The 22,858-nt window shown below is 36.8% G+C and overlaps 1 protein-coding gene across 1 annotated transcript in view; it reads right to left on the bottom strand.

Annotated features, from left to right (window-relative positions):
• Positions 1-22,858, bottom strand: part of RAMP3 (receptor activity modifying protein 3) — a 43,516-nt gene that overhangs the window by 4,983 nt on the left and 15,675 nt on the right. Inside the window, exons 2-3 of the mRNA XM_021526422.3 lie at positions 19,373-19,402; positions 16,263-16,395 (exon numbers count right to left, since the gene is read on the bottom strand). Coding sequence (XP_021382097.1) covers positions 16,263-16,395; positions 19,373-19,402 — 163 coding nt within the window. The remainder of the gene's footprint in view (positions 1-16,262; positions 16,396-19,372; positions 19,403-22,858) is intronic.

The following is a 22,858-nucleotide window of genomic DNA, read 5'->3' as shown; positions in this document are numbered from 1 at the left end:
ATATGTCCCTGTGACATCCACTCAAACTATTTAAATGGACAGCTGGGTTTATTACATTTCATCTATCTCAGGATACATAGCTGCCTCTCACTCAGAGCACTTCTCAGGCTAAGTGGAGCTTGAATCTCATGTGTAGTTTCTCACATCTCCAGGGAGGAATATAGTAAATTCTTGCTATTTCTTCCTCAATATCCCTGCACAGGAAAACTGCAGATGATTGGTTGACAAAAACACAAGTCCCACAACCCCCTCCTCCATGTTTTCATGAGACTAAGAAAACAAATAAATTGTTTAACTAAGAGTTTTAACAAATAAATATTTTCCAAAGCAAAATTGCTATTTGAAAGAATCACAAACAATTATCAAAAAGCCAAATACAATATATATATATTACTTAAGACAAACATTTGAGGGCATTTTCTGGCTGCAGCCGGTAGACTCACTGTCAGTTCCAATAGGAGAATCTTTCCACCTCTCCAGCACTCATGGATAGACCACCACAGAAACAATCAGCATATAAACAATCAGGAATATTTTGCAGTTGTGTAATGAGGAGAGCCAGGGATTAAAAATCAAAACACCACACTTCCACTACCCCATTTTAAATATGATTCCTGATATAATTATAAAAGGGTAGTACTATATATATATAATACTAGATATATACAATATTGTGAGTAATTTTTGTTATTTTAAATCCACCAAATACTCAGAATACAGTGAAAAATCTCTCTACCATAACTGAGTTTTGATGCAACCAGGCAATAGATACACCAGGGACACTACAATCCCAGACAGCAATCTAGAGGCACTGTTCCAGGACACTACAAGTTATGTGGTGTATGTTAATAAAGATGCTTTAAAATTAATTGCTTCCCCCCAGATTATTCAACCAAAATTTTCTTTATACACATACATATTAATTTTCTTTATGTACATACATATTAAATTGGATTATCATTCTTTTAACCTGCACCCAGACTGGAATACAAAATGTTGAAATGTAAAAATATTAACAAGAAATATCATATGATGAGAAAGGGTTTTCTTAAAGCATTTCCAGATGAAGGGGAGGCAGGAAGTAGCAAAAAAACTCACAAAAATAAAAAGTCTATTCTTATGTGAGATGCAGCCAGATTGTTTAGAACTTCAGCGTGGAACAGCCTGGATGAACTTCAAATAAGGATCCAAACCTTAAGATTATAATTTCCAGAGGTTTCACCACCATGTTAAAAGGACAGCTTTAATTTTATAGCAAGTTAGGAGCCTGTAAGTATGGCAGAATATTTCTGAGATTTTCTCACGCAACATCTCTCCAAACGGATTTGTGTCTGTGTCTCACCATTCCTTTAATCACATATCTTCTGCCAAGATGAACATTCTCATAGTCACATTTTTACCTCCCTAATCAGATCAGATCTACTCTTGTGCAGCTCCAATACAGAATTCAGCCTCAAGAAAATAATGTGCTACAAAAAAACAAGGAAGGAAATGAATTGGGGTGGGGAGAAATGGGTTTAATGAAAAAATTATACAGTTTACTCTCATGCCACTAAATAATGGACATTGTGACAGATTTACTCACTTGGGTTGAAAATAATAAACATATTCTGGTATCCTATGAAGTAATTACAGATCTCCACCCTTAGTTTCACATCAACAGCTGTCAACAGCAAAATAAACTGAAGTAAAAACTCAAAAATGCACAACTATTACTAAATTGTTGTAATTTCCTAAAGATACAGCCAGAAAATGTAAAGAGCAACTACAGATGTAAGCAATTACTTTATACACCTAATGGCCATCTCCAATGAGCAGCAGAAACCACTATATTAAACAAATGTAGAACAAGAAGGTAAATGTAGCCTGACATAAGGTACTGCATATATAGTCAAATATTTAGTAGCACTGGAATTTTGCCAAGCCAAAAACTTCAACTGGCAAGCAGGCTTTACCTTCCACCACTCCTGACTAGATTTTAATGATTACTCAGTTGTACACAGCCCATTTTTTGAGAACACTCAGTAAGAGGGGAAGTAGTCTCTGAAGCCATCACTACATCATGTTTTCAGAAGCCAACCCCGTAATTCCCCATAAACACTAAAGCATACATATCCAACTTCTTATAAGGACAGTATCTCTTAAGTAGCCATCATTGATGATGTGTGGAAGATGTCCTTAATAGCATGAACAGAATCATTACATATCTACTCCTTACAGTCAAACACATCAAGCTTGTGATTCTGTCAGGGAAATAGAAATTTTAAAACCTCTTATTTATGGATCAAAGTCATTTTCTTGGGCTTCTCACCAAAGGAGATAGCAAGTTTCTGGGGGCAAGCATTGCTTTTGTACACATCAATATTTTAAATTTTACAGCTAAAATTCTAAACCTTATACTAGAACATGTGAACAGAAGCATGAAGCATTCCAAAATTCAGATCCAAATAATAAGACCATATTTTCATCTCCAATAAACACTTCTCAGTGCTGAAAATGGCAGATGCATGAACTTTGCTACCACATCTACTTTTTCTCTATTCAATTCAGATTCCTTCACAATGAAAGGGCAAAGGCAATACCTGGCTAGGATCGGGATTTTTTTCTTTCCCATCAGCTATGCATCTTGCCTCAGTGTCATTAGGAAAACTGTTAGTATTTTCTCCTCTCCTCTCACATTTTCTCCTTCAAAGGCCAAGCATGACAGAGATGAGAGCCCTGAAAAGCCAATAACATCATTTGAAGGCACACTCCTACTATTTATTTTCATGCTCCATTTCAAATCAAACTTCTGCATGGTTCTAAACTATGTTGCCTTTACAATCAGTAAAAACACTGGAATAATTGTAGGGCATGATGCACAGCTTCCTTGAAGCTTCCCCTGCTGAGAAAGAGCATCTAGGACAATTAGTACCTTGGACAGATGAGTCTCACACCTGTTGTACCTAGCAAAAAGAAGCCTTGTTAAAAAAAGCAAGCTAGTAGAGAATTACACTCAAATCTGCCACTGTAGTGATGGAGAGACATGCAAGCAGCACCCTATCCTTGTATGTATCTCAGCTCAACTCCTCCCCTGCGGTGGTGTGTCTTTAATTTGATTTTTGTTCAATATCTGTTCCCCCCCCCCATCCCTAATCTTCTCTCCCCAGTTGTCAGTATTCCCTAGCTCTCCCCTAACCCCCTCATCTCCAAGTTGTCAATCCTCCCTTTCCCTGCTCCTTTCCCTGGAACCTTCCCTTCATCCCATTCATCCTAGCCCCCTCCTCTGCTTCCAGAGCATTCCCTGTCTGTTTAGTGAGACTCGAAACCCTATTGCTTATTTTGTGTTATTTCACTTCCCTGCTCCCCCTGATAGGTTTGTGATATGTTAGTTCTGCCCTAAACTCCTCCCCTGCTATTCCCTCATTGGTTGCTGTTCCTACACCCGTCTCCCTGAATTCTTGTATAAAACCTCTGCTCCCGCTCCCGAGGGGGTCTTGGGGCTCACTGAATAAAACCATCCTGTTCACCCCAAGTCCCGTGTCGCCTCCGTCTGTCCCCGCGCCATCAACTGGGACAGCAGAGCTTCGCAGGGGGAGCGGCCGCCCGTTCTCTTCCCTCTCGCAGCCCAGCACGGCACCGCTCGGGGAATCGCGGCAAGGGGAGTGCATTGCCGCGATACAACACTCCCCAAAAGCATTTCCACCTGAGTCACCACAGACTGGCAAGATCCTCACTCCAGTCAGCATGAATACAAGTGAACTTGGTGCAAGCAGGTATTTGGGCCAGCCACTGACACAATCACCTGTTGAGGTGGTTCTGCTTTCTCCCAAATACATCAGTCATTTTGTTCATTCACCTTGTAAAGTTTGCTACAATTAACAAGTTATCTCCACTCTTCTTAGAATGTTCCAACTCCATGATAAAACCATCATTCTACCAGTGCTTCCAAAATTAAATGCTTAGCCAGCTTCAATCCAATCATCCAACACCTGGGGAGGCGACAGAGTCAGGAGGAAAGTTGCCAGCGCAGAACTGCTGAGATCATGCCACATATCAGGAGCTCAAGGCTCTTCTTTTCATCTAGATGAACCAAGCTGACAGTGAACAGAGAAAATGTGACTTGAATTCAGACTGGCGCTCCACAGCTGGGCCACCAGGCAGCCACGCAAAATAAGCAACCATTAAGATAATAATTTTTCTGACCAACAGACAAAAACTCACAGAGAAAGAAATAACAGAAAGGTCCTTCTTCTTAATTCCAGCTTACATCTACAAAAAATTACTTCATATTCCATTTTTATTAGAATATTAAAGAGTATTAAAGTTTCACCTGCTGAGTGGAAGCTGTTATTAGATTCCACTTAGTCCAAAGTAGCACAAGCCTTTTATAATGCCAGAGAACTATTTCTTCAAGTAGAAAGGAGAGAATTATCTGGTAATATGCAGCTGTGAAACAGAAATCATCAGTCAGTCAGGCTTATATTTTTAGGAACACCCACTGTAGCATCTCCACAGATTAAAAAATTACAAAAAAAACCCAACAAATAATCAGTTTCTAAGTTGAACTTTTCATCATCATTTTCATAACCATCCTCCCATCATTTTTATGAGCATGTAAAGAATGTACACTTTTCCTGATTATTTATGGAAAATGGGTTTTATATAAACTTTTAAAAATTCCTGTAATTAAAAAAGCTACTTGCTTTGGGAGGAGAGTGGCTGTTGTGTTCTGCTCCAAGCAGAGCACAAATAATAGCAGTTAAAAATCAGTCCACTAATTACAGATCTTAAGCTTTAGATAATGTCAGCTACTGGACTAGTTAAAGAATAAATCCTTTTTGCAGTCTTGAATAATAAATTAATTATGTGAAATTGCAATCTAAGCACAGACAGTTCACAAACGAGACCAAAACTGATGAAAAATTAACCATAAAATCAGAGGAACAGTAACAGTATCAGAAATTGATTTAAAATGAAGCATAAAGACTATTAGGGAAGAAGCCTAATATAGAAAAGTTGTGCTTATCTACTATTCAAGTACATTATTATGTTTTAGCATGACTTTGACAGCACAGCATGTTCACCATTTAATGTGATTTTTCCCCTTTCTTATATCTTTCCCTCTTACTTCTGGTAGAAAAGACACATTCTCTCTCCTTATATAACTTCTTCTTATGCTTCGTGGCTTCCCAAGACTGTTCTAACATCTCATACACACAACAGAAACGAATGGTGGACCTAAAGGGCCTTATTCCTTATCCACAACTGTGTATAAAAGATTTGAGTGTTGCAACACTCCCTGGAGTTGCTTAAGGGTAAGCCAGCAACCTCCTAAGCAGGTGGAAAAAATATTGTGTCAGAGGATTTTGGACAATGTCCAGCCAGATTGTGTTCACATCAGAAGCAGAGCGACCCAGCATCTTTAGACTGTCACCTAGGAAAGGTAGCAGTTTCTTAGCTCCTGGATCTGCGAAGTTTATTTAACTTTATCTTGGGCCCAGCTAAACTCTACCTCAGTTTGAGGAAGCACAATGTAACGTGGCACATCACCCATAAATAGTTACAAACCCTTGACATAAGAAAGATGTTATGGGGTCTGATAATATTTAAGCACTGTGAGTAGCCAAGTAGTAAGGTATTTTCTGACCCTTTATCGAATTCCTCTTTGGCTGATGAAAACAATTACTTATTTTCATAGAGATGATTAAAAACCAATCTGTTTCCTTGCACAGAAACAGCCAACAGCAGAAAGAACCTTAAATTTTTGCACATACTTTTTATAAGTAATAATACTCATACCTTACCCCTGCATACTACAAATCAGCCTAGATATATATTAGATATATATACTCTCCAGTAATATGAAGCAAAAATCCATTATGGATTACAGTGCAAGTTATACATAAGTGTGATAAGTTATACATAATATAGAACTTATGTGATACGTTATACATAATATAGAACCATCTTAAGATCATTGTGCTTCTTAAGCTATCTTCCTGCAGATAAAAATTGGACTCCACACCCCACTGATAACTCCCAGTCCCACAGGCAGACATAGAACCCACTTCTAGATGCCAGAACTCTCATTTGAGTATTTCTATGTTTATTTTATAATTATACCTTAATATGAAATGTTACATTTTAGCAGTCAGTGAAATGTATGAAAGGCATTTGTATATCTAAGAGAAATGCAAAACATCAATTTCTTGAGAGCTGCAAATAACTGCACTCATAATTGTTCATCAATGCACAATTGCCTTGACAACCTTGGATTTCCATTCCTTCTATACTCAGCATTTATCTTAGAGAAAATTTTTAATTTTACAAAGCTGCCATATCTCTATTATTTTTATAAGCACTACAGGCATCTCATACATTGCCTTCAAGTTTGTCAATGCAGTCAGAAACATGTGCCTGCCTTTTGCAGATTACACAACAGGCTGAAGAAGGTGACTTATCTGCTTAAGAGTGCAGGAGACTGCATTCCATATCTTTGAATTACTTTCCAGCACAGAATTATACACTATTCTGTAAAGATAAATAGAAATGCTAGCGCGTTGGCAATTAACCATGTAAAATACTTTTCTTTTTTTAAAGTAGTGTTATATAATAAAGTTCTGTAATTGAAACAAGACCCTGAATACAAAAAACAGTAGTATTAATTCCACATGTAGCCTGGAGCAAGAAGATCTATTTTTTTTTTGTGTCTGCTGAGTTAATCTCCATTATTGTAAGTTTGTGGTTGATCCATTTAAAAAACAAGAATGTAGAAACACCAGAAGTATCAGAAAAGTTTGCATTAACCTTCCCTTTTCATAATACATTTATATTTTAATTTTAATTTTCACTGCCTCTAAAAATATACTGTCCTATTACTGCATTGCATAATACAAAATACTCACTCTATCAAGTTATACCATACTATTTTACCACCACGCATATTTACACAGAAATATTATGCAATGGTTTTTATTAAATACAGCCTTTAATAATAAGCTCCATGAAGACGGTTTTGGATTACTAATCTTACCATAATAAAATTCAAACAGGTCATGAAAGGTATTGAAAGGCATATGAGCTGACAGTCCCGAGATTTAATAGCATCTAATATCACTTCTAAATTGCTTACATTATCTTTTCCAAGTGACTTAGAATTATTATACTCTTATATCTTTAACTACTTGTTAGTTGACTTGGAAATATGAGCACTGACATACTGATACCACCTTGTGAGTGTAAGCTACCACCATTAGTCCAAAGCATCTGCTGAAGTACACATCAATTTGACCCACAGCACCCTTGCTAAAATATTGTTACTGGGGTCTTCAGGTGACATCAACTTCACAAGTGTTGAAAACTCTTTCAGAACTTGAAGAAAATACTGATATTTATATCACTGACCTCTTGGAAAATGCCAAATTTCACTCCCTTTTTGGAAAAAAACTAATCAGGACAAATAAATGTAACAGGTGTTAAAACTTGCAGGAAAAAGCACCTGAAAAACGAGAATTTGACATTAAAAACTGAAAAGTTTTCAGTTCTTAATAATGTTTCCTACTTAGCAGCTGGCTTAGAAGATCCTTCTCTTTTTCATACTACCAGAACTTCCACAAAGATTTGCAAAATTATTGATAAATTGAAGAACAAAGATTTGAGCTCTTAAAAACCTTGAAAATATGGATAATGAGGTGGGAAAGCATTTTATTCTAGCATGATATGTGTTTTTCAATGGAAGACCCAATGTCTCCCATGGTTTGACAAAGAAAGAAACAGTTATCCCTTATGAATAACAAAATCCAGTTATTTTCTCTTCTCCCCATTCAACTGCACTGGTATTCTTGAATGATAGCTTTTGTAGACTGTGATTAAAACATGTATTGTGGTATAAATAACAAATACATAGTTTTAGTTCACCAAATCTGAGTTGTTGGTAGTGTATTTAATTCATCAGCCTCCCAATATATTGGCTAATTTCTCCTTATCCTCTACTACAAACCCATTCACTGGTTTCAAGTGAGCTCTTCAAAACAAGGTTTTGTTTGCAAAAAGCAAGATTTTTCAGTGTCTAAAATGGAAACCCAAGAAATCTCATCAGACAAAAAACTGATAAGGCTTTGCTAGTTTGTAGCATAGCATAGCAAACTGATGGCTTGGCATTTATAAGCAGAGTGGTCTGCAGGTCATCACAGAATTTAGAAATGCCAGGGTTCTTTATATAGCATTAAAATTCAGAAGTCAGAGTAATTCACTAAAAAAAACAACATTCATTAATGCTTTTCACCACCCTTCTGCATCATGTAAGATAGCCACCGAAAACACCGTTTTAGAAAAGCATTGCTGTAACTCTCCACTAAAGAGAAAAGTTATTAGAATAAGTATCCAAAGCCTTTCCAATACCTTATCTGGGATTATAAAATAGAGACTTTATTTTCACAGCTATGTATTATATAAAATGTCTGCGTCTTTTCTTTATAGAAAAGGTGAAAACTATAATGCACTGAAGAACCATATTTCAGCCTCTGCATCTATCAGGAGAAAAACAGGGGATAATATATAAGGGAATTAAGTATTCCTGCCTCATGTCAAACCCTGATGTTGGAATTCAAACTAACCACTTTATTTCTATTCATCAGGACATATTCTTATCTTCACAATACAAAATAAAGCCAATACATTTCATATGAAAGTATTATCTGAAATCAAGATCCTATGGAAGATATTCTTCTATAGCCCCATTAAGGGACCCACTGTGCCTTTGTATCAACCTCACAGCAACTAGGATGGCTGATCCCAAAACAGCATGATTGTACACATTCTGAGCACGGCCCTGTACCTGGCTACTCCATGAGATTTTATCAACTTTAGGCTTCTTTCATTCCCAATGTTTTAAATAATAGAAGGCAAGCATTATTATTTCTGCAATGGGAAATTGCTATTGTCAGCTACCAGCAAGATGGCAACGCCAAGTCCTCAAATATGACATTCTTGTGCATTGTTTAACTTCCTCACACCTAACTGATGTATTAGCTGCTTTGCTTTTGTTTTGAAAAGAAAGGCATGAGTCATTGAAGAAAAATACTATGTTCCTGGGATAACATTTACCAGCCTGGTTTTGCCATTGCTGCCATGAGTTTTTAGATGGTCTTTTTTAGTACAAAACTACTGTAAGTTTTGATAGGTAAAGAAGTGGAAGAAAAACACAGGTAAAAAATTTTCAATATCAGCATCATCTTCATTTCACAGAGAGCTTACAAAAAAGCAGCAACTGCATCTGCATGAGAAGCTCAAAGGAAGACAATCCTACCAAAGAAGACCAAATGCTGGCATATACATCAGTCCTTTTCCTATACCCAACTGAATGTTAAATGATAAATCCGCTACACTGACATAAGGCCACACAAAGTGCAGGTTTACTCAACCTTCCATCACAGAGAGACTGAGATGACAAATATTTTCTTCTATAAAATCTGGACTAAAAAAACTGGGAGGACTTGCAGCTGGCTAAATAAGGGATTTTGGTCCCCCTTCTCAGTTAGATCTTCAGGGGGAAAAAAGACATTACTCTTCAGACATAGAGGACTTTAGGCAACAAAATTGCAGAAAATTACTCAGAGATCAGGCATGACCTTTTGTAGTGCAAGCACATTTGTGATTTGCAGCATTTTCATCATGACTTTGCCCAAGGTAAACCATAACCAATGTACTTGTATGTCTACAAGGATATGAATCCCAACACAAATACAGACAGCCCCTTCCTAACATGACACAAATGAGGAAGCGTGGGACTCCCTTTAATCAATACTGTTCTGGATCTAAAATGATATGTGCTGGTCACTCAAACATCCAGTTTCCAGCAGCCCCAGGTTGCCTTTCATGTGAGAAAATCACATGCAAAAATCCAGAATCAAGACTTTTCTGATAATATTTAAAAGAATGAACCAAAGGTGTTGGCTTTCTAATTGTGAGACCATTACCGTGGGAACATATTAGCTCACATGAATCACTGCTTCACTTCAGCTGCAAAACAAACACAGTGGTTTGTCTGAGATTTTCACTAGGGATTTGTACTGAGATTTGAAACTAAGGAATATGTCAACCCTATCTGGAAGGAAATGGAAGAAGTAGTTGCCCAGGAAATGAGAAGGATTAAGTACTCCAATTACCCTTTTGCCTTGGTGTTCACTGGAAATGCTCCAGTAAGTTGCAGAAGGCAAGGCAGGAATTTTGAGAATGAAGAACTACCTACAGTAGGAGAATATCAGGTTAAAAAATATGTAAGGAACTTGAAGGTCCACAGGACCTGAGGAGAGGCATTTGAAGGTTCTGAAAGAACTGGCAGAGAAAGTAGCTAAGTCACTATCCTTCACATTTGAGAAGTCACAGCAGTTTGGTGAAGTTCCTATTGGAAAAGAGGAAACAACCCCCATTTTTAAAAAAGGAAAATTAAAAGGAGCACCTCTTCTCTGAAGACAAGCTGAGATATTCACAGTTGTTAAGCCTGTAGAAGAGGATCTCTGAAGACCTTACAGCACCTTCCAGTACCTAAAGAGGACTAAAGAGTCTTGAGAGCGACAGGAGTGTCAGAACAAGGGGGAATGACTTTAAACTGAGAGAGAGTAGGTTTGGATTAGATATTAGAAATAAATTCTTTATTGTCTAAAACAGAAAAACTGTGGATGCTCCATCTCTAGAAGTGTTCAGGGACAGCCTGGATGAGGCTTTGAGCAATCTGGTCTAGCGGAGGATGTCCCTGTCAACAGCTTGGAAACAAATGACCCCTTCCAACCCAAAGCACTCAGCAATTCTATGGTTTTCACAGTACATTCCTCTTCTGTAGAAGTTTCGTCATTAGCAGCTGGATGCAATTGCTGATTGGTGTCTAGATCAGGCTTTGTGCAGCAGCCAGTGGGGAGATAAAAAAACTTAATATGACCAACCAAGAAAATTACTCAGTTTGGAGGGTTCTTACATACACACTCATCCAGCAGAGGCTCTTAGCTCCCAGCTTTAGGAAGCGTGGGCATATCATTTCATTTTGGGCTACACACATTTCTTACAGACTTTGCCTTCCCATTGATCTTAATGTGATCTGGCTTTCTATTATGTAATATTTTACTAAGTTTCTTTGAAAACTAGGCAATTTTACAATTAGCTTCGTTGGGCCAAATTGTAACGGGCAAAACTCCCACTGACTTAAAAATTACACAACAAAATTACTTTTCCAAATTACATCAGATTTAGTCATACAGATTTTTTTTTCTTAATTTTTTTTTTAAATCCTCAGCATCTGTACAGAAAATGGGTGCACTCCCTCATCATCTTCAATGGGGCCAAAACTGTTTATAGAATTAACATTTCATGTAAAGTGTTGCGGGAAAAGTACACAAAGGCTGTACAGAAAAAAGAATAGTTATTTACAGTGGGCACAGACCTCGGACCATGCACACAGTAGAGAATTTCATCAGGTACAAACATACCTGCAGTCAATCTGCTTCAGACATACAGCTAAAGAAAAATTTGCCCTCTTGTATTTTGCTACGAACTGAAATTTAAAACATCAGAAAAATGAGACTTTCAATATCTTCCAGGTGCTGTCACAGAGCCACTGCCTCACAGAAAATTAGGGACTCCTAGAGCTGTGAAAACAGGTAAAAAGAAACGTAGAGATTGGAGGAAGAAGTTTGTTACAATCCGTTCTTCTCAAACAGAACATCCAGATCTGACCTGTGTTACATACACTACTTTGCTAGAACTCTCTTCCAAAACACAAATTGCTATTTCACCCTTGGATTCTAAATCCACAGCTATTCTTTGACTGGTAAACACAGAATGACTTACTGGGAGCTCCCAAAGCAGCAAGTATGTAACCCTAGCCACTTGTGAGATGAGTACTGCAACAATAGTATTGGCCTGCAATAAGAAAATGCCTCACCTGTAACAGATGACACAATCTGTTTATAGATGCAATGAATCAATACTAATATTTTAAATGAAGAGTTGATGACTTTCCATAACATACTCACTCTTACAATGTTTAGAATAGTTGACTACTGGGCAGATTGCATGGCCTGTATTATCCAACGGTGCAGACATGGCCACAGCCATCTCTCTGGCCTCAGAATTACTGAAATGAGGGTAACTACACTCAGAAATATTTGGAAAATGGTGATGTAGGAGAGAGGAAACTTAGGAGCAGGTACTTGGGAGCAGGCCAAAAGCTTAACTGAAAATCACCTTTAGTACATTTTGGTCCCACATTTCCATAGGGGTTAGGCCTAGGAGACACAAGCAGATTTGTTTAGAGCTTGTTTGTTCTAGCTAAATTGTTTCCAGGATCCAGTTAAAAGTATTAGAAAAACTGCCTTATGAGTTAAGAATAGAAAGTAATCTAAGCAATAACAATAAGGAACATTTTTTCAGGTTAGTGTAAGACAGCTCTGGGCACTTCCATCTTTATCTGGCCACTTACTTCAGGAATTAGTCATACCTGGCCTCTCAACTGCAGTCCCACACCAGGATTTATCACACCACACAAAAAAAAGTCCAACTGTTAATAATGAATTTTGGTGTGTAGACAGTACTTGATTTTACATATTCAGCTGTAGTTGCTAAATATTAAGATAATAAAGAAATATAATACATAGTTGTTATATGTAATGCAGCACTAATAACACACATATTACTGTAAGTAGACATAACAGAAATACTACACATGAAAAATAAAAACCTTCCTGTAATTTCCAGTGTTCTGGTAAATGAAAAGTATATTTGCTTTTGTTAATTCCCCATATTGCTTTCACCCACATTTTAGTCTCTGCTTATTTATTCACTGGCCATGTACCATAACTTTGAGTCTTTTAAACAACCTCACTGTATTTTCATCTTCTGCATCTTATGCTCTCTCTTAATAATCTAAAGGCCTCAGCAAAACTGCACTAGGCAAACTCCTTCTCTTCTGCCAATGAACACCTCTGGCTGTGTATTGAAGGTTTTATCTTTCTTGTAAGCTGTTAGTGGTTAGCCTTCATATTCTAATGTCCAAGCTAGAACCACTGAAACCTACCACGTCTAAATTACTTAAAATATGTTAAAATCCCACTATTTCAGCTTTCAAATACCTTTGGACAATTTGACCTAGAGTACTTGTATCCTAACTAACTGCCAATCTTCACAGAAATATGCAAAAATTAATAGGGAAACTAATCTAATAGTGCTTCTGTAAAACTTTACCTGAGAATTTACTGTCTATATATGATCATCTTACATTTCCAGCACGATCAATATCAGCTGTGGAGGCTAAAACTCTCATACTGGTTTGCAGTACCAGCTGCCACACACAGAAGCCTTGTCTGTTCAAAAATCAGTGAAAAGGCTGCTTTTTAAAGAGCACAAGTTTGTTAAGAATGCCAGAGATGTCAGAAAATCTTACAGGTTAATTAGGTTACAGCAAATTGGAGTCACTGCAAATTCTCTCACAAAAGTTTGGCCAAATGGTGAAGCACTACAGATAATTGCTATTTACAATCCCATAACCAGAGGACCACCATTTGCAGTGAAGAGCTAAAACTCCTTCACAAAACAAGGAAAAGAAAATTAGCAGATTTCCATTAACTGTTACATTTCAGTATAAGTTACAATTATTTATTTCTAAGTGAAAAGTGCCATATAGAAATTTCTGCATGAAGAAATAGGTTTTTTTTATACAAAACTCAGAGTTTTAAGCCACCATCTGATCCAGACTGATTAATTGTTACTGCTAGAGGCTAGATATAAAATCAGCACAAATACTACCAGGTTTAAATATCTGAATTTTAAGTGGCCATGGGTAGATATACCAGTTTTTCATTAATTTTTCAGATAACTCCAAAGAAAGAAGTGTTTCTGTCCCATCTCTCAGGGTTCTTCCGATGTGCTGTTATAAATTAACCTCTATGTGTCCCTGCTCACAGCAGAGGGGTTGGAACTAGAGGATCTTTACAGTCACTTCCAACCATTCTGTGATTCTATATGCTTCTTATAGAATGCATGACATCAAATAGCAATGCCTATTCCCAAAAAAATAAAAATCTTAAAGGTAGATGCACATTTGCTGCTTCCTCAGTGCAATAAACCCTTATCATAAGTTTGTAATCAGACTTCTAATGCTTGATTCAAAAGATAAATTTCAAAACAAATTCTTCCTGCTACTCTCTTCTAAAATAAAACTTGAAATATTAAAAAAAGGTTTTTTAGAAAATGTATATTATGTTAAAAATGTAAAAGATTTTTCTTCTGTAAGAGCCTTGAATTTTTCTGGTACTGCTTTTGAGGAAAAATGAACAAAGCCTCAGACTGACCAGCTTCTTCAAAAAAGTTTTCTTGTACAGGGAATGAAAATTACACCAAACAGTGAGCACAACTGGAAAGGATAAAATCAAGGTGGATTCTTAACTCTAATTAAAAGTCAGGAAAATTCAGAGACTTCAGTCACCTCCAAACCTTGAAAAATTCTTGCACATAATATGTAAGTTCTTGAATAAATTTTAGCAGAAATCTCTCAAAAAGCTGCTTGTTTTTTCACCTTCATTAGTAAAGGTACAGTCTAATATTTTGGCTCCTATAGGTACTTTTCACTGCTGCTAGTAATCCCATTAGTTGAGGTCACTTATTGATTCAAATATATCAGAAAAGAAATCTTGTGATTCTAAAACAATTGTAATAAAGACAAAACGGATCAAAATTACAGTGCTTCCTTCAAAATAAATAAAACATCTTGTACTAGATGAGTTATAAAATTTAATTTATTGCTGCATAACGTACAGATATTTATTAAATTAATTTAGCAATACCAGCACTGCAAGGATTTTTTTTTTTTTTTTTGTATACACACACTTCTCTGTCAGTTTAGAAGAGCTAACCTTCTCTGACTCTTCTCCACAACTGGAGAGAGCTGCATGACTGCATCTTCATTTCAGTGCCATAAGATTTAAGAATCTACCTTTTACAGGCTGCAAGATTTTAAAGTCATCAAGGTGTGTGAGTAAATGTGCTAAGAAGGAATAGCATCTAAATTGATAATATGATGTCAGATTATGAAACATTATTAACAGGTGGGGCATTTCAACACAGGTGTTGGTGCTAAGGGAGTCATGGGGAACTGATGCAACACAGCACTGCAGTCCAACATTTCATTATCTGTCCAGTCTATTGGTGATCAGCTAGTTAAAGTCTGTATCCCATGACACAACACTAAACAGGCCACAAGACCAATGATCCTACCAGAACGTATCTGGGGTTCAATAACACTGTAAACAGGTGTGGGGACAGCTGGCTTGGGGCTACTCTGGCTCCACAGCAGACTCCAGAAACAGCACCAGCACAGTTTCAAATGCAGGAAGATGTTCTTCTTCAGGCTGGCTCATACCATACAAGCTCTTGCTCACTTGAGTCTTGTTTTCTGAAGTGCTGAACACCTGCAGTTTCTTCTAATTTCAGTTGATGTAGAGGGTACTCAGCACTTTGGAAAACTAGGCTTTATGCATGACCAGACATAGTCTTAAAAAGCAGATACTCCACAAAGCCAAAAATGTCACAAATTTCACAAACCCTGTGATTCCAGATCAGAATTTGAAGTGTGCAGCTTTATAGAGAGATGTTTAAATACCTCCCATAACTATCAAACAGGAAAAGAGATTACAGAATAATAATGTCACCCTCACTAGTGTCAGTCTTGCAGTATTTTAGACATCCAAACAGAATGGGTGGTGCTCGCTCTCTCCATGCTAGCTGGCAGGCAAAGAAGTATATGGCAGCAAGTTCAATAGGACAAATCACTTTAAATTTGGATAGGGCAATTTCACGAGGTGAATTACTGACACAGTGTCATTTTACTGAAAGAAAGGAAATCAGAGGAAGGAACTGCATTGCTGTTGAGAAAGAACAGCATGATTCTAAAAGTATTATTGTTTTAGTGGTATCACAGAAAATAAAATAGTTACAGAATATTTGTTTAAAAGGCACAGAAATATAGAATAAATGTAAACACAACTGTCTGAGGTAACGCAATAGTAGCCAGTATTAAATAGTTCATTGGTTAGTTTTCATTAAAGTGGACTATTTTGTACACTGAGTCATGAGCCAGGTGTCTCTGTGTTCACATGGCCTTACTGCAGGGCTTAAGAGCTATAGATTAGCCCTCTGCAAGTGACAACAAAATACAGAAGTTTTTCTATTTTCTGTAACAGAAATATTTTATATGCATTAGGGGAGAACTATTAAAAACTGAAACTAATTCTTACATGATAAATTCTGTAAGGTTGCACCACTTTTTGGAGTCCACTTTCTTCATCATCTCTTCAAAGTATTTTCCACAGGCAGGCAACTTTTCTAACATGAGAGATTCATTGCAGAGCTCAGTCTGTTGACGTACACCTAGGAAACATAAGATGCACCTTTAATCAGAAATACTGAAATAAAAGCACAAACACATCACTCAAATTTGTTCACACAGTCCAACCTGCGACTTACATTCTCATAAGCTTAGGGTTTAATTTTCTAAGCAATTTTAGAAAATAGACATAATACATATTTACATAAATATGTTAAAAACATAACTTGGTATAAAAAACTGAAGGCTACAATATATAGTACAGCCTTTTAAACCTAGCATAAAGGAACCTATTTAATCACTTTTCTAATCTTACTTAGCTACTACTCATAATAACTCATTACCTTATATTTGCATTTTTAGTTAAAAGCTAACTGGATCTCCCAATCTCACATTTCAATGTAGAAAGCACTTTTGAAGCTTACACACATGTATGGCATTCAACTAACTATATTACTGTGAAATTACTTTAATGTTGGAAATATCTGTATGTCTCACCAGCTAAAGAGTGTGAGTTTCCACAATCACAGCTTTTTCTTTAGTATAGCCTCCTAAGAAATTGTCTAGAGATCAAGTCCTGTGAGGAGTAGCTGAAGGACATTGGGATTGTTAAGTATGGAGAAAAGGAGGCTCAGGGGAGACCTTATTGCTCTCTACAACTTCCTGGAAGGAGGCTGTACCAGGCAGGATTTGGTCTCTTTCCCCAAGTAACAAGCATCAGAACAGCTCAAAGTGCCAGTGGAAGTTTAGATTGGATACTAGGGAAAACTTCTTCACCAAAATGGGTGGAATAGGCTATCCAGGGAGGTGGTTGAGCTGATATCTGCAGAGGTATTAAAAAGATGTGTAGATGTGGAACTTAGGAACAAATTTTAGTGGTGGACTCGGCAGTGTTGGAGTAACAAATGGACTCAATGATTATAGAGGTCTTTTCCAACATTAAGAATTCTGTAATTCTAAGAATTATCTGAAATTATCAAATGCTGAAATTACAGCATATATCTACTTTCAAAGAAAGAGTTAACCTTGACTTGAGCAAGCCTGAAACTTTTTCAGACTATAATGGCAACTCCAGTAGATTTAGTCAGTCAAATGTTTTTCACATTCAGCATATGCCTGCATTGGAGTACAAAGATAATATTTTCATATTTCTTCTAAAACTGAAATTCTGAAAAACTTATCTTCAGACTAATGTCTGATTTTGGTAAGCCTGAAACATTTTGTTTTAATCAAGTCATCAATAGATGCCACTAATTTGATCATTATTCTGTATAAAAAGTTCATTAACATTGAAAATTACTTGTAAATATACATATATAAACATCTTTAATATAAATACCTACACTAAATTAATAAGAAAAAAAAAAAAAAGTAATTTTTTCTATACACAGCAACTCAAATCCAAGATATGTATTTACCTGAACAAAACTGCAACCCTAACAAACTGGCATATAAGGGAATCCCCCTGAGAATTCTGGAGGAACAGCTTTTTTTTTAAGAATACAGCCAAGGAGAATAGACTATTTATTCCTACAAAAATTCACTGAGAACATATTTACATCAGGGAGAGGATGTATTTCTTTTGCATCTATTAGTACTTTGAAAGTAGAATCCTGTACTGCTGAAAAGACTAGTGGTTCTAATTTTGTGTGGTAACAGCTAAACACATTGTCTGAGGCCAATTGAGGTCAAAATCATGCAGGACTTTGCTTGGTAAGAAGAGAAGTCCTCATGGTCCATTCCTTACTATCTAATAAAGAAAACCCCAAACTCTAAGTCAAGATGACTGGTCTCAGGCTTCACATCGTAACTCAGCCATTAGATACTGAGAAGCTTGAGTATCTCCATTTGAAATGAGGCATGTGATTGTAAAACAGGCTTGAGTGAACATCATTTCATCCAGGAAGGAGCTGGCTCCTTTGGAGCCTGGGCAGGAGTACCTTGCAATTTCATTCCAGCTATCACAGCTGACTCCTTAGCTGGTGGTCACTCTCTCCATGGTGCTGTATGACAAATGACAACCATCTCATCTGGCAAAATAAACACCTTGCTTTCACATACTTGCCAAGAGCAGCAGGCCCACAACAGCAGGCCTGTGCTGCACTTGAAACCATAAGTCTACAACTTCCTACAGACCACAAACCTCTCCAGGTGTACAGCTAATCCTTGCTCCTTCATCATACCTATCTGTCAGTGCTCTTAAAACTGTCATGAAGCCTTCATCCATGTCAGCAAAAAGTCAGTACTACACTTACTCACCAGTGATAGCAATGGCAAAAATTACCAGAGAAAGGCAGCCTCATTTTATCCATGAGAAGTTAATATGATAACATGGATCCTGCCTACTTAAGTGTTCCTATCAATTCATCAGGCAGCTGCAGCAGTTACCACTTACACTTTCCACAGACAAACCTGCAGATGAATGCTAAAGCTGTGCTGAATTCAAAACCACATATGAAAATTGCATAGCTCGCAACTTAAATCCTGCACTGATGCTTTGACAAAAGTTACACAAAGATGCTTTTTCTGGCAGAGTATTCTAAACAGCCAGCTATCATATGATTTATAACCAAGTCCAACAGAGTACATTTTTTTCTTCCACTATGTCATGTGTGCTGACAATTTACTCCAGCCCCTTTCCAGCAGGATGTCCAAATGGATTTTCCATGCCATTGGTATTTTTGCTTGTCTGTATTTAAAACTTCAATATTTTGCAGGGTCATAGGAAAAAAAACTCCATCAGAGTCATCTGAGCCCAATTAGATGACACAAGAGTTTCTGTCTAAATTCCTGACCAAAAGAGTTCAAAATCATGAATAATTCTGCAATATCACCATCACTATTGAGAATGACCTTTACAAAACACTACAACACCCTCTTTGTATACAGCCAATGGATAAGACCAGTTGTAAAAATGCATGACAGTTGAGTACTTGATATGAGACAGGATGGAAGTGTTTCTCAAATGTCAATCATTAGAAAAACAGAAACAGAAGCCTGAATTTTTGAGGTAAGACTCACCTGCAAATCCAAGTGTCATTAGACCATTAACTAGGAAGGGGAAAAAAAAAAGAGATTAGTTAGATACCTCCACACTCTTATATAAAAGGATTAATGCAATTAGAAGTCAAGAAGAGTAATACATTTCAACAGAATTTTCAAAACGCTTATTCAAACATTTGTTTGTTTTCTTAAAGAGTGTGTCTGAAATAAATAATAAGCATTTAGAGAACATTATGATTTTAAATTCCTTTTTATCTATCCTTTAAATGGCTGCGTCAGACTTGTTATGGGTCTCTACATACCACTCCTTCCTCTAGTTTCTAATTCTAAGGATTAGGGACAGGGCAATTTTTACTTCAAGCTTCTTAAGAAGCTTGGGTGAAAAAGTTCAAAAAGATAACACACACAAAAAACATAGGTGTACTGTACATTCTAATAGGTAGAGAAAAAAATCCTTCTTTTTCAAACACAGCCATAAGTGTGTACTCTTCTCCTTAAAAGCATGTTGTTGTGTTTAAGTCTCCAGCTTTTGCACAATGAAGTCACACATTTTGAAAAACATTACAATAAAAACCTACAAGCTTCTTATGCAGAAGTTACACTAAAACAGGTATATTGGAAGAGCAACCAAATGGAAACAGCCTATACCAACAACAGATGCCTTCTGATTAGTGATTTGCAGTATATCCAGATGGATTAAATTAACAGAAGCCCACTGTGTTTGCACAGCTCCAGCCACACCCACAATTTTGTAATAGCTAAGAGGAACATTACTTCAATTATTCTTTATGTCCCACTGAAAAATAAAATTGCTGACAAATCTTTATAGTGTTAACCTCACATCAGAAATAAAAGTAATGATTTCACACAAATGGGTGCCTCCCTGTTTATACAATACATAGCACCCCAGTAAAATGAATCAAGATATACATAACAGAGTATCAGTACCAGTCCTTAATCTAGAACATAGTCACTGGGATGTGCCAAGATGTCAACTGAGTTAACTGAAAATTATTGTGTACATGCATGTGAGAAGAATTTAGATTCTTCCAAGGAACATATTTTTCTTCCAGAAAAGCATTAATCTCTGTCTTAGATACTAATGAGCCAGAATGTACTGTGAAGAGCAGGAATCCACATATCGGAAAATTATAATGCATCCAAACACTCAGAGATGAAACTCCGTAATACACTCCGATGGCTGTATCTCTTTCAGAAATAGAACATTTTTCTTTCCAGGCTATTAGCAGATGGACTAATAAATAGACTTGATTCCCTGTGTAAGTTTTTCTTGAATCCTTATTTGAAAATGTGCCTTATTGACTGCAGAAGACTAAAGATCACATTACAAGCACATGCTTTGTAATGAACCCAAGCCCACACATTCTGGGTAAACAGTGTAGGGTGCACACATGCCAGGTACTCCCCTGGTAGATCACAGAATGCACCCCCAATTCTTATTCTATCAATTCATATCACTATGCTCTAGATCTTTTATAGTTATGGCTGCAATAATCCTCACAAGACCACAGCAATACAAATAAAGAGACGGTTTACAACTAGAAAGAACCAGATTGTCCCAAGTGCCAGTGAGGAAAGCTGTGAAAAACCAAATACTGAATAAAGGCTTACAGGTTAGTGCTCACAAATCCTCCTGCCCACAAGAAAATGTGCTTTTTGCATTTTTTGATCTGCTCATAACAAAGTAACACAGGATGTTTTTCACCTATTCTCAGCCAAAATATTCCAGATACCTTCAGAGAAGGGTAAAAGAGCCATTCAGATTACCATGCACCATACCTCTATTTTCTTTGCTCTGAGATACTCAATAAAGATTTAATCAGGAGACTGCAGCATGCTGGCCATGACAGTTTACACAAAAACTTTCCAGTCGCTCTTTTAAGATGGGGCAAGCTCAGCCTTTTTCTTGAAAGGCTGATGCCATGACGTCTTTCATTAGAAGATTCATAGAAGCAAAATGGGTCAGTGTTGAAAGGTGTTACCAAGACCTCAAAACAGCTGGCACACACTCCCACCTGAACTAACATTTAGTGAGATAAAAGGAGGTTCCGTTTAACTGCACTAGCTGCTTACTTTTTTTTCTCCACACATGGCAGCAGCATGTATGATCATCGCCTAGCATCAGCTGAATCAGAGGAGAAGGGAACAATCAGGTTAGAACCAGAGCAAGAGGTGAAGCAAAGTATCATCAAATGAAGGATGAGGAAAAGTAGGTTTGAAAGGCTTTTGGAAAGAACAAGAGAACATAAGCAAAGTAGGAGAGAGTAATGGAAAATAAGAAACTGAGGAAAAAAACCCAATTTTTTTAATCCCAACCTTATTCAAGATCTTGCACATGAAAAATCTCATCCTAAACCTTCACTAGAACCTCTTACTATCTACTCTCTACTCTCCACTCTCCTTTTACACCTCTCTTTTTTGTAAAAGGAGAGTAGAGAGCAGATAATAAGAGGATCTAGTGAAGATCTAGGATGAGATTTTTTTCATTTTTTGTCATTCTGACACTAAAAAAGAAGTTCAAAATGAGATTCAGGGCCATACATAAATGCACAACTGGGATACATGACAGGGTAACTACCCTGTAATTTTGTCAAGTATATAAGCTTTTTATGTGAAATGGAAAAATACTTCTCAATGTTTATTTTTCTTCTATACTGTTATTTTTCACTAATATTTTTCCCAGAGGCTTAAAAGAAGCACTGAATGTCTGTCTTGCAACTACTTCAATAAATCTGAAGCAGCGTATGAATTGCTATGTGTTCTCTCTACTCTACTCCCTCTTTCTCCAAATGTTTTAAGAACAATTCTGAAAATCTTGAGTAAATATCAGTGAATTATTACAATTTTCCCTTGTCTGAATGTTTCTTCAAGATGCTGCTACTGGCAGCATACAGTAAGATATTTTGAGTGGCTCCCATACTTTCTCAGAATAATTCTTATTTTAACAGATAAAACTGTTGTATGCACCTTTTAACCAGCAATTACAATGGTGTAATACTGTGCATATTCTTAAAAAATTGTGATGTTTATCCAAAACCTCATTTTTATCAATCATAATTTTCATAAGCAAAAAGAACATATAAGGACCTCAAGTTAAGCCTCATGTGAAGAGCCTACCTCTGTACCTCTTTTAGAAGACAATCCTGCCAATTACCATAATCTAATATTTGTCTACATCAGGACGGATCTCCATTGGAAGTTATGTACTAACCAAACAGCTGCCTCCCTGCAGAACTTGAAGTTTCACTGATATCAACACATTACTGTACAAGAACTGCCCTGACATATAGTTCATAAAAGCAAGTAAAACCAGAGTTTGAAATGGGAACTGCTGCTGTGCAATCCTGTACATATGATTTGTTGAAAACATAAGTGAGAGATCAATATTCTATTAATAATATATACATGGATAATTTGTCATACTGATAAAAATCTCTATTTGTCATACTTGTAAAATCTCAATACCCACATTTTCTTATAAAC

The sequence above is a fragment of the Lonchura striata genome, chromosome 1 (assembly GCF_046129695.1).
Source record: "Lonchura striata isolate bLonStr1 chromosome 1, bLonStr1.mat, whole genome shotgun sequence".
Taxonomy (NCBI): Eukaryota; Metazoa; Chordata; class Aves; order Passeriformes; family Estrildidae; genus Lonchura; species Lonchura striata.
The sequence above is the reverse complement of the archived record's forward strand: the minus strand, read 5'-3'. Positions and strand labels throughout refer to the sequence as shown.